The sequence below is a fragment of the Vigna umbellata genome, chromosome 3, assembly GCF_029865625.1.
Source record: "Vigna umbellata cultivar VRB3 chromosome 3, Vumbellata_1.0, whole genome shotgun sequence".
Classification (NCBI taxonomy): Eukaryota; Viridiplantae; Streptophyta; class Magnoliopsida; order Fabales; family Fabaceae; genus Vigna; species Vigna umbellata.
In genome coordinates this window covers 960,263-973,765 of record NC_142167.1, presented here as the reverse complement: position 1 = coordinate 973,765, position 13,503 = coordinate 960,263, and the positions used below count along the sequence as shown (strand labels likewise).

Genomic DNA, 13,503 nt, shown 5'->3' with positions numbered 1-13,503 from the left:
TAAAAGGGTATATTTGAAATGTAGTATAAAGGAAAGTGGGTTGTGCTTAGTAAATAAGGGACGGTATATGGCAAAAGCCTTGGAGCTGGTTATATAAATAAGTTGTCTATTTTTTTAAAATTGTCTGAAAATCTTATCAAATATTTGAATGGTGATTGAAAATGATTTGTTTGATTCTTCATCATTTCTTAATTGTATATTCAACTATATTGTTGCTCCAGAGAAAGAGAAAATTATTCAAAGTCATGAATGTTGATATATAAAAAGATATTGTTTAGTTACCAGGAAATACAGACAAGGTGGGCTAGTATACGGCATGAGATATTGTAAGGATTATTTTAACACTATATATATCTTATTTTATTGGTTTACTTAATTCAACTATTTTTTTTAGTGTTTAATTACTTTCAAGTTAGTATTAAAACACTACATTTTGGAAGTTTTACTTCAACATATAAAATTGTAGATACCTTAGTTATGATTTTTTTAATTTTCTTTTGGATTTTTTTTTAAGTATTTCTAAGGTGTTTGTCATCATTTTTCTATTATAATTTATTTATTATTATTATTATTATTATTATTATTATTGTCACCATTTTTCATTAGATGCTTTACATTAAGACATTCATTCTAATTGCCGATTGGAAAGATGAAAGCGCTGCAGGTACAAGGTGGTTTGACATTAAGGAAGATGAAAATCGTATTGAGGAAAATGACTATCCTAATTTCATTATGCATGATCATTTTTAAATAGTTTGTATTATTCAATTATCAATTTATCAGTCACTATAAATAATTTTATGAATTATGAATCTATTTATAATGAGTTGTTTTTATTATATGAATTATTTTCAATGCATGCCACGTTTATGATTATGGGTTTTCGTATATTCATAACCCTCACGATTTAAGATACTATCCTTATATTTTTTTATCTCCATTGACAACATTGATGTTTTACATATACAATTTATAAGTTTTCGACATCCTATAGTGTTGTTTCTTGTAATATTTTCCCGTAATCACTACTCAAATATATGACAAAAGGCTGCCTCAGTAAATCTTCTGGTATATCATATCTCCTATTACTTTGTCAGAGGAGAAATCTGTTCACTAGTATATACACGAATTGTACAGAGGAAATGTGCATAAGGTATACATACATAATTATATAATAACTAAAACACGGTAATAGTACAGAATTTTCATTGCTACCTACATAAATATATATGGTTGTTACTTTCAATCATCCTATGTGTAGATGTTATATTGCTCTTCCTTGCACAATCTCGTCCACTTCAGCAGATGCAAACACCCTTTTATTTGTATGGTTGCAAAGCATTCAAACTACTGGAAAAAATACAGCTCCATGCATACCCAGATTTCACTGTTGGTGTCCAGAAAATACAACAAAACTTGCTGCCTCGTCGTACCTTTGGTTTGATGCAAATCTTCTTCCATGTTGTCTCCATCAACACGGAAGAGGAATTACCATGGTTCAGAGTTATTACCAAGAAAATTCCTGGCATAAGATGGCCGAGTCCATCCTTGCTCCATAAGGATCAGATTCAAGCGCAGCATCAGGTTATTCACGGCATCGTCTTCCAGGCTGCAAAGAGACTTTGATGATAATGTCTCTTGTGTTGATGAATTCTGCAGAAGTTGAATGGTAAAACACCTCAATCAATTAACTTTGAAAAGCAGTCACTTGCATTTATAGTATAGTAATCGTACCTTTAGTTCCCGGTACTTCTTTAGGTATTCCAGAGACTGCTCATATAATCCACAGTGATAGAGAAGAATGCTGTAATCTCTTAACTCGTTTGCATCATTTTTCAACAGAATAAGACGCTCACACGCTGAAAAGATAGGGAAAATAGTTGGGATCATATCAAAACATAAGAAAGTGTGTTAATTGCTGCTCAATATCAGCAGAATTCACAAAAGACAAATCCAAGAAATAATGTCGACCAAATTTTTTAGAATATCCAGAAAACATCTCAAAATATTAATTCTGTTATAAAAGTATATCAAATGATCTCTTTAGGAGTTGTCTCAGATTTCATTATATATATTTTTATTTCCTTGTTTAATGGGACTAGTTGTTTTATCATGTTAGTAGGTCTATGCTTAAACTAGTAGTTTTTTGGGTTTGCACCGAGAGTATTATTCTCCGACAGATAGTTAGAAACTAATTCTTTTCGAAAAGTAAGAATCATCAGATTGAGTCTTATCTATCCCGACAAAGTTTTCTCCATTTAAATGTGCAAGAATCGAACTCTAATAATATGCTTAAGGAACCCAACCAACTGTGCTTAAGTGTATTATGCTAGTAAAATTACGCTAGTTCTTGACATAGGCCTGTTCAACTAAATGCCTCCATAAATACTTCTATAAGAAGAAAGACATAACATAAGCTGATAAATAAAACTAGCTTATATGCAAGTTAAAAATCTGATTTTGGAGAAGCTAACATGAAAAAGTTTTATACATAAACTAATTTTATTTTTTGAAGATTTTCATCTTTTCTTATTTCTCTTTTCTATAAATGCTTATGAAGATACTGACCCAAATAGGCTCACAATTATTAGTATAAATAGAACAAATTCATTATTTCATATCACTACCACTATTTAGCATCTCTACACCTGACTTTTCTCTTTCTAAACAACACTTGTACAATGATTTTAACCAAAACTTAGCAACTGATCTAGAGGGACGGATGGCATGCATGACCAAAACCTTTATAATGCCTTTACAATTTGAGACAGAGAACAGAGAAAATGAATCAAATGCATACCAGACAAAGAACGCCTCATGTCCCCAAAACGCACACTGGTCCAAACACCTCGGTCTAGTCTATGTTGAGCAGCCTTAGCTGATGCAATTTCTGAGCCACTGCAGTTTGACCAACTTTAAAACTAATTCTTATATAAACTAATTACATTACAGAAATAAAAGATGTGCATGTCATCGAATAAAGTACCTTTCTCCAACAAAATCAGATCTGTCAACACAGTTAGCAGCAGTTGCTGCCCTTAAGAATAAAGTTTTGGTGTGATCATGTTGAAAAGGCCAGAATGCATGCTTCAGATCATTTAAGATCTGCACATATAGGTCAACATAAGTCAAAAACGAGACTAAAGGCTAAAGCAGCTAAAACAACAGAGTAGTTGAGATTGGCATAGATAAAATGATACATTTTAACAGAAAGTCAAACAAGTATATCAAAAGATGTAAGAAAAGAAACCTAGAGTGAAAGGAAATAAAAATAAAAGTGCATGCTCCTATGTCCACAATGTCTAGCATATATTCATGCATAGCACCATTGCTCCTGAAGTTTATTACAGACATTACTGGAACAGCCAGCAAGTGGAAAAGACACTCCATAAAGTCCACAAAAAACCTCAGGAGCATAAAACTTATTTTTCTGTGAATATGCTTAAAAAGATGCTCATGCAGCCATACCCTAGTTGGAGGTTGTCTCCAACCGGTAGAACTTGTGATCTATGACCACTAGGTCACACATGGCAGCAATATATTTATGCCAAGGCTCTCCCTACTAGTTTATGGCACAGGTGAACAGAGCAAAGCAAAAGGGAATTGAGAGCACACAATCAGACATTACCTCAACTAATAGGTTTCCTGAAGTCATTATGTGAGCTTGATCTGACTCCTTGCTTTTCTGCTTATGATAGCCTTTGGGAAGGCTAAGAGCATCGTGAGGGAAGAAAATTTCAGCATCAAAATACAAAAGGCTCCACAGACGAAGCATTTTCAGAATTTCTGAGTATATAAGCGATAGCATTGCAGAAGATCCCGAACGATGGGTCAAAACCTGTTCAGTACATCAAAGTAAATCTATCAAATGTCTACCCCTCACAGATTTCTTTTCAGAAACAAACTGTAAAAGTAAATATATATTACCGAGTGGAGATAAAGAGCTCTTGGCTCCAATATATTTGTATTGGCTCTCCTGAAACCCTACAACAAGAAGGTGATCAGAAAAGTAAAGAACATCAAGGTAAAAAGATGAAATTAGTTTAAAAGCATATAATTTAAGAGAAGTGAGAAAAAAGTACTGAATATATTAGAGGCTGTCAATACGGAGTTCATAAAAGAGGAAAAAAAAAAATACATACAAAGTGTACTTCTCGGAAGATATTTGTTAGAGGGTTAGCACAAGTTTATGTTGGGAAAAACTAGGATGCAATCTTCACGTAGTGAAAAATCTTAAAGAAAGTAGAATTTAAGTCTAATCTATCCTTACAAAATTAGTTTGAGAAAATGAGGTTAACTACTACTTATATAATATAATTTGGTCACATCACTAGTTGATATGAGATTTGTAACATTCGTGCTCACGCCAAGGACTAGCTGTCTTGAGCATTAGACTATGCAGCAAACTCAATAACTAGTAACACGATAAGCCTAACAAACTTCATTAAAATAGACTTTGATATCATAATAAGAAAATGAATTAAAATTAACTAGTAGAGTGAAGTTTACACCCACTTATATAATATAATTTAATTGTATCTTTAGTAAATCTTAGATCTCCGACTAAAGATAGAAAAGGAGTAGGTTGTTAATAGCCAGGATAGCAGGCATGAATGTAGATGGAGTGATTTTAGTATCAGCACCGCAGAATAGGATAAATGTAAGAAAGAGGCTATAATTAGGAGGATTTGGAAAGCTGTTGGACAACACAATACCAATTTTTAGGGAAGGTGATTGTGAATTGCAAGGCGGCAACACGGAAGGTGACTTTGCTTATTATTGCAGTTTGGAGGAGATAAAAGTGTCTCTCAAAAAGGTGATTATGTTACTTTAATTTTGGATGATATATTGATTAAAACCAATAACCAGTGTTTCCTATCCAAGGATGGTGTTTGAGATATTAATAAGTAATTCTGCCGTTGAATTACAAGAAATGCAACTATGGTACGATAAAATTGGACCAGTTAGGAAACATAGTTGTCAGAGAAGTTTGGCAGACAACCTAGGAGGAAGCAATGAAAATTTTGCAAACTTCTAAAAAAATATTAAATGCAAAATTTCTGAAATAATAATAAAGGAAAGAGAATCTTTAAATACAGCAAAACAAAATTAGTATTTCTCTGAACATTTCTTGACATTGCAACTTCTGAATTCTCCCATTCAAGATTAGACTTACAGCTAATTACACAAGCTTGACCATTTGTTCCATTTTTAAATCTAAAATGAATCTAAATGCTTGTTTGCATTCAAGCTTCAAAAAAAAAAATTGAAGGTTCTTTTAATAAGCTGGGTTCAGTTTCTTATGCAGGATACTTTGCAGCTGTTGTCTTAGAATAATGCTTCAGAACCCTTGAGTGGTTATTAGCTAGGGTAAATAAGGACACCTATTGAAATTTTTTCAGATAGCACATAATACTTTTTGATTTTTTTAGTGTTTACAATAATCATCTTCAGGACATGGTAATATTTTTCAAACAATTAAGGAGGGGAGGGTTAATGTAATGTATAAAGAGTGTCAATGCAGAACTATTAAAACAATTAAGGGGTCTAGATCTCTAAAAAGGAGGGGTATTGACCAAAATAAAAAGAACAAGAACAAGAAAGGCTAGTCAAATGTAATTTACTCTGTTAGCTATAACACGTTCACTTATTTTTGTCAAGCACATTAGCTTGGAGCATGAAATCAAAAAACAAACCTTGTGAACATATAGAAACCTCTCGATGCTCTCTAAGAACTTCTCAGGCGATGATTCATATTTGGGGCTGTAGTGAGGACAATAGTCCATGGAAAGATCATCTAATCTGGTGATGAAATCATCCACGGGAAGTGGAACTGATGAATGTGATACCAAAGAATCATCCTCTGCAGCTATGTAGAGAGCAGTTCTCCCCAAATCAACACACCTGTTGATACAAATGCTGGTTTGCTTCTCAATATCAGTAAATCTCCCAATTTGTAAGCAGAATTGCTCTCTAGCCTCCTTCTCATTCACCAACAATGAAACAAATGAGATTGAATCTAGAACTTCAAAACCCAAAAAAGCTTAAAAAATAATTTCAAATTCATCAGCATAAACCATTTTTGGGTCTAAACCAAAAATTTCAAATTACACGTATTGAAAAAAAAAGTCGCGTAAAAATGGCATAAGGAAATTCCAAATTACACGTATTACCCCATTTCGATCAAAACAAGGTCAAACATGCTTCATATTTTTAACATACCAAATAAGAAACAAATTGAATATAGCTTCTTTTTAACCAAAATGAAAAAGAAAAGAGACAAGACAAAACTACGAAACAAAATGTAACAATACAAATCCACAGCAAACTCTGCAGCCCAAACCGTTCAAACCCTAATGCCTACGTTTGAATTGGTTGAGGAAACAAACAGAAAAATGAATGCTGAAAAAAGATAAAATAAAAATAAATAAAATTAAATATTAAGTTATTTAATAGAGTACAAATATATAATATAAAATTAAAATAAATTAAAATATGATTTAATTGCTTATATAAGAAAATATAGAAAAAATAAATAAAAATAAATTAAATGTTTAGTTATTTAGCAGATTAAAACGTATAAAATATAAAAAAACCAACAAATCAAATCAGCAAGTTCACACCGCAACTAACACAGAATTTAAAAAACCAAAAGTATAAGTAAAATTCAACCAAAATTGAATTGGAAAAAGGATGTTAACATTTCAGCTCGCTAATTTGCTCTTTGCAAAAAAAATATTCACATTAAACATTAACATAAGCCATTCATAAGAAACTCGAATTCAATTAGAAAACAACAGTTCAGGATTTTTAGTCGGACAGTCTGCGAAAGATAGATTTCCATCAAATATCGACGAAAACAAATGAACTCCAACAATTGTGATTACAATATTGTGAGAAAAAATAATATAATAATAATAATAAAAATAATAAGAGTTAGTTTGATCGTTGATATCGTGATTACTCTGGCGTGTGTGGTGTCGATTCCAGAAGCGTGGAGAGCGTCGTGCAGGACGAAGTTGAGGTCGGCGGCGAGGTGGCGTTGGGCATTGGAATTGGAACCGACGTGACAGAGAACGCGACAGGATGAAGAAGGGCAAATTTGGGATTTCGAAAATATGGAAGTGATTGGAAGCGGAGCGAACGAGAGAGCGAAAGAGCGCATGTTGTTGGTGTCTTCAGTTTCTGCACTCTCACATTACAGACCAATTAAAGAACCCAAATACAATAAAGAATGTTTTTTTTTTTCTTTTCTCAATATTACTTATTTATTTTATCTTTATTGTCTTGTCACGTCATGATTTTCAGTGTGTGAATAAATTTTGAAATGATTTTTTCCGGATTCTAAAATTAACTTTTGGATTGTTTATAGAAACTTTTTTGTTTTGCAAAAGAAAAAATCTAACTAAAAAGTAAAAGTAAATGAGTATTTTTATTACTTAAAATTGAGTTATGTATAAATTCAAAATATAAATTTTAAAAAATACGTTAAAAGATTTAAAAGAATTACATGAGAGAGTTTCTATAAATTATTTTATACATTTATTTCGTGAAAAGATATCATTTACTTTTTTTTCCTTTATAAGTTCTTGTCAAAATGTGTTGTCTTAAAAAGTCTGAATACATGTCAAAAGTATAAATTTAGGTAAACTATGACTATGCTTGACCAAATTCGCTTTAAAGAAATTGAAAGTTGAAAACTTAAGATAGAATGGTTTAATGTGATTGACTTGATAATTAGCTTAAAGTTGTTGAATGATATGTAAGAATATGATTAATTATTGAATCAAATCTTAATATTTAGTGATTATATATTTTTAAAAATTATAAATTACATTTAAAAAAAATATAATCAAATTCCAAGTAATTTTGTGTTACAAAATTCATTACAATTCAAAATAATTATCAGTTTTAATGAAAATAAATATTTTATTAAAACTAAAAAAAATTGAATAATTAAGATGGTAATAAATAAATAAATATAACATTAAATCAGTGATCCAAAAATCGGATTCATAAATAAGGTTTTTTATAATTATTGTAAGAAATAAAATGATAAAATCATATATATATATATATATATATAAATGTGTACACATGTATAAAGCAAAACATTTAATTTGTTTTCTAGATTTTTAAGATGATTAAATGTCATTTCTCCTCTTTAAATATTGCCAATTAGAAGACTATAAATATTAGTTCAAATTTACCTCATCATAATTTTAATACTTATATATTTTCTCTTTTTTTTTTCAAATCCTATTTTCTTTTTTCATTGTATGGGTGAGTTATATTCTTGTATATGAGATTTGAAAGATGAATCTTTTGTTAGTATAAAATAATAATGATATGTTTGGTTATTGGATTAGTGCTTTTAGGAACAAGTTAGGACACCCCTAACTCATATTCTCTTTAGAATAATTATTTGAAAAATATATGAAATTTAAAATAAGAGGAGTTTACCTAAACTCATAATTGGTGTGATTAAGATATTGAGAAGTGTTTGAGATATTATGAAAAACATTCGTTACTTATGGATGAATTAAAATGTTAGAAATGAGAAAATATTATATTAGAAATATACAAGTGAAAGGATATTTGAATAGTTAACATGACCATACTATTTTATGCATTTATAATTAATTCATATGGTATATATAAACCCTTTAGTTTTGTGGTTGATTATTTGAATAAGAATTATTTCGTGTTATTGCTAGACTGTGTTAATTTTTTACACTATATCGAAGGTTCAAAACCAATAAAATTATGAGAGATTTATTTGATTTATATTAAAGTAAATAACTAAAGGAAAATCTTGTCTTAATTCATTTGGATATTAAAACAGTGACTAATATTGTGACAAGTACCATCACTCAGACAAGGAGGTTTGTGTATTAGATTCTATGGAGTGTATGTGTAATAAACCAATAACATGTATTTGTTATGGGTCATATTCAACATGAATATTCTAGAATATGTCTTAGACTTTTATATTTTTATGATGTGTGATTTTTTAATTTTGTGGAAATTAAGAATGTGTGTTTACATATCTTTGTGGAAAATTAAAATGCATCTGTAAATATTATATAAAAACAAGATATGTGTAATCATCATAATATAGTCTATATCCTTTATAATTAAAATGAATACAATATTTTTATTCATTTATGTGATTTAAACCAACACAATGAAATTATGAAAAATATTAGAAAAACATTTGACATATATGGTATTGGAGAAGCTTGCTAGTAATATGTGATAATCTCATAACATTAATACTCATGATATTGGCTAGTATTAAAAATATTGATTTTACATTGATAAATTGTATAATACTTAAATATTTGAAAATCTATTATAATTAAAATTTATAAAAAAAATATATCACAACTTATAATGGTAGATACTTTATATCATGATACAAAGATATTTTAATAATTGATGATTTCTTTAATTGAATAAAAATAATAATAGCGAATGATTGAAGACCACAAAGATATCTTTGAACAGATACATTGAAAATAGCAATGATTTTTATAACCAGTTTAGCTCAGTTCCCTCACTAACTCCATTGTTTGGCACCGAAAATAACAAAACTTTGCAGAGAAGATAGAATATATGTGGATCTGCAGAAGCTGCGAATTCAACACGTGGGGTCATCACAAAAGCTGTTTTTAATATCTTTTTCTATACATTTTTATTTTATAATTATTATTTTTCATTCGATAATTTCTTTAAAAACTTTTAGTAATATTTATTTAATTATACTTTTATTGAATTTAATACTGGAAAATGTTATCGGACACTCTCAATTTTTCTACACTTATAAAACACCTGTTAAAGTTAATATTTTTATAGATATTTTTTTCTAAATTAATGTATATTTTAAAATAAAATATTAGATTTTAGTGGTGAATGAGTGCATTTTACAAATCGAGATGTCTATTTATCATCACTCTTAACTAATTATTTATGAAGATAGTTTTTTATATAGATGTTTTTAAATGAAAAGGTAGATTTCTATAAATTTAAATTATTTTAAATATTAGCTATTTAGTAAAAAAATTTATATTAGTTTTTATAACTTTATATTTGTATTGTTTGTATAAACTTATTTTAGTTTATTAAAATAGTATTTTTCTCTCGTTTCATTTTATCCTATTATATGTGTTTATAAATAGATTTATTCGACGTATGTTTAGAACTGTTTCCTAATAGATTTACCCAAAGATACCTCTCTAATATATAATTTATTCTCTTCTTCGGTACTTAATAAATTATTCATTCAAAATTATATTCTCAATAAATTATAAATTTTTGTTCCTGAAAAAGTATTTATTTATATTCTACTCATATTATGTTAACTATTGTAATTGATTTAAAAATATTTTAACTTTTTTTCCTTAACTTATTTCTTTTCAAGTGTGAAAAATGTGTCACTTTATTGTGTGGCCAAAAATAGTCAAGTTGGATTCAGCCGCCATAATTAGTGGTTTGAGAGCCTTTACCATCCTTTCAGATAGTACTTCGATTTACATTTTTTAATAATATTTAGTCATTTTTTAATATTTTAAATATATATATATATATATATATATATATATATATATATATATATATATATATATATATAATTTGATAACTTAGGAGAGTTAATTATTTTACATGTGAGTTACTCAATTACAGCAATAATCTAATTTTAATTTGCAAATCTTTAAAACAACATAATAAAATAAATCAATCCCTCAAATATAATTTTTATTTGAGAGAAAGAAAAAGTTGAGGGGTTAGTCCTATCTACCTAACTCTAGACATTTATGTTTTTGGAGCTTTCTTTCATTTCTAAGTTTTCTTCTTGCCCTTTCAAGTTTCATTGAGACGATAGAATTAACCTTTATTTATTTATTTATATATATGGTTTGCTAATTTACGTAATCTATCAAATTTTAGTTGATAAAAATATTTTTATATATTATAAATTTTAAATTTTAAAATTAAAAATATTTAAATAATTTATGATTTTCTTATTTTAAATTAAAAATAAAATTTATTAAAATATTTCTATGCTTAAAATATATCTTCTTTTATAAATAGAGATTTTTTTTGTCAATTTTAAATTGGTCAACTTTATAAGAGGTTACATATAGGTAAACCATAAAAAACATACAAAATAAAGTAAACCATAAAAAAACACAAAAAATAAATTAAATTAAAAAAAAATAACAAAACATAATCGCTAAAAGTAAATTTAAAGTAAAATATAAACATTAATTAAAATAAATAATTTTAAAAATTAAAAAGCATACATCTTAAACAATAAAACACAATAGATAAAAGATATCAAAATTAAATTAAAATAAAAAATATAAAAAGTAAAAATAACAATAATATATATATATATATATTGTCAAACCCAGCAAAATCAAAAGTCAGAAACCAGTAAAATCCAAGCACGTGTTATTAGTGGAATCCACGTGTCAAGAGGGAGGCTCGACACTCAGATGATGAACGCCAGGTGTCAAGCCAAGGAGACCCGGAAACCAATTAGTGAAAAACAGGTGTCGACTGAAGAGGGGGGCGTTCGTTCTCGACTGTGGAGCAAAACTTGAATCTTCAGAAAAATCTACTCCACTCTCTGCATGCACCCTCTTTTCAGATTTCTGAAGAATCCCAATCTCTCCTCCTTCTCTCTACATCCTCTTCATCTTCTCTCTTAGAAAACACTCACTTTCTCTCCTCCGATCAATATTCCGACACCAGTTCTACACTTCCGGCGTAGAGGACGATCGTTTGAACCGATCAGTTTAAGATTCTGAATTGGTAAGTTCATCTTTCCTCCATTCGTGCCTTTTTCTGTAACATGCAAACCCAAATTCTTGGTTGCATGAGTTGAATCTATCATTCTGAGCATTTGTCTGGTCTATGTTGGTTATAGTTTGTAGAACGTGTTGTAGAACGTTGAGACCTCTGTTAGAAGGAGAACCCTAGCCCATATCTGAGAACGTTCGTTCACGCTCAGAGGTAAGGGAAGCTTATCTAATTTAATTGATATTAGTATGTTGTTTCCCTGTATGAACGTTCGTTTGTTTGAATGAATGAATATGATGCATGCTGGTTGATATGTATGATGATGTTTGATATGTATAAATGCGAATATGAGTTATCACTTCGAAGTATGAATTATTAATGTGGATTCTATAAAGTATGTAAATTGATATTTGATATGAAGTTATAAGATACAAACTGATATGTTGAAAACTTAAGTTGAAAATAGTTGAAAATTTGAATATGAACTTCTCACTATGATATTGAACGTTCGTCATCGAACGGTCCTCTATCGTTCGGTTTTCTAGTAAACTGTTTAAAATGGAATTCTTTCATTTGGAGAGAACTCTGGTCGAGAACGAGCATCCTTATGTGAAATACTATGTTTGAGCGTTCGGCTCAGCCTAGTAGTATCTGGATATCTGAAATAAAGTAATATATATTTATACCTTGTACTTTAAAATTTAGTAGCGCTCGGTCTTACACCTAGCGTTCGTAATAAGTAGCGCTCGGTCTTACACCTAGCGTCCGTACTAAGTAGTGTTCGGTATTATACCTAGCGCTCGTATTGAGTAGTGCTCGGTCTTATACCAAGCGCTCGTACTATTTTATAATCAATCTTGATAAATTAGCGTTCGTCCAACTGTAGTAATACTTCTTTTACCATGTTCGGTCATTTACTGGCATTGGATTTCCGTATGTGAACTATTCTAAATATGGTCCTTAACATCTTAAATATTCTTCTTGCATTGGATCCGGTCTAAGGCCTCCATACTTGATTTATTTCTTAAGTATTGGTTTGAACTCAAGAGAGTCAGTTCATTCAACTGACTCACGTGGTAAATACCGTTCATCACATATTGCACTATTTTACTCGGTTCATTTCGTAAATTTCAAAAGTAACCCTCTTAGTTTTATTTTGTTCTGAACGGGAGAATCATTGAACTCTTTCTTATCGTTCGTCCTCGTTTTGAAGAGGGCTGAACGTTCGTTATCTTATGTCCTGGTAACTAATGATGAAATTGATAATGAAGTGGGAAATTATAAAGGATGAACAGTACGTGAGAGGAATAAACGATTTTGGATTTTGAACGAGCGTTCCAGGGAGGAACGACTCATGTATTGAATATTGGAATTTTGTAAAGTATGATTGTGGTTATGCTAATGCTGGCAGTTCATCCTGATGTTCCGTGAGTACTCGTCCTCACGTAGAGGGGGTAGGTCATGTGTGGGAACGGCTGGAGGTCCTAGTCCTTAGGGGTACTTTGGATAGGGCTAACCTCGGGTGGCAGCTGTTGAGTGTATCCCAGTTACTTCATCACCCGGGTGCAAGAACGCCTGTAGCTACACAGATTCATACAGTCCGGACGGTCCGTCTAGAGATAGTTTCTGTATGGTTATATATATATATATATATATATATATATATATATGTTGAACTATATTCTTGTGTTATTT

At 29.8% G+C, this 13,503-nt stretch overlaps 1 protein-coding gene across 1 annotated transcript; it reads right to left on the bottom strand.

Moving 5' to 3' along the window:
* Positions 1-1,049: 1,049 nt before the first annotated feature.
* On the bottom strand, positions 1,050-7,214 carry LOC124831064 (transglutaminase family protein). Its single transcript, XM_047304950.2, has 8 exons — positions 6,965-7,214; positions 5,697-5,981; positions 3,928-3,984; positions 3,629-3,838; positions 2,987-3,105; positions 2,801-2,898; positions 1,735-1,859; positions 1,050-1,653 (listed from the first exon to the last, which is right to left on the bottom strand). The coding sequence occupies exons 1-8, from the start codon at positions 7,163-7,165 to the stop codon at positions 1,489-1,491; spliced, it is 1,260 nt and encodes a 419-aa protein (XP_047160906.1). The 5' UTR covers positions 7,166-7,214; the 3' UTR covers positions 1,050-1,488.
* Between the last annotated feature and the right edge of the window lie 6,289 nt (positions 7,215-13,503).

Bases quoted from the DNA above. Each gene is read 5' to 3' on its own strand.
- LOC124831064 (XM_047304950.2), bottom strand. From the start codon at position 7,165: ATGCGCTCTTTCGCTCTCTCGTTCGCTCCGCTTCCAATCACTTCCATA. The intron at 2,899-2,986 runs GTACTTTATTCG...GTCAAACTGCAG, and splicing joins TCTGATTTTGTTGGAGAAAG to TGGCTCAGAAATTGCATCAG. The intron at 1,654-1,734 runs GTACGATTACTA...CAACTTCTGCAG, and splicing joins AGAAGTACCGGGAACTAAAG to AATTCATCAACACAAGAGAC.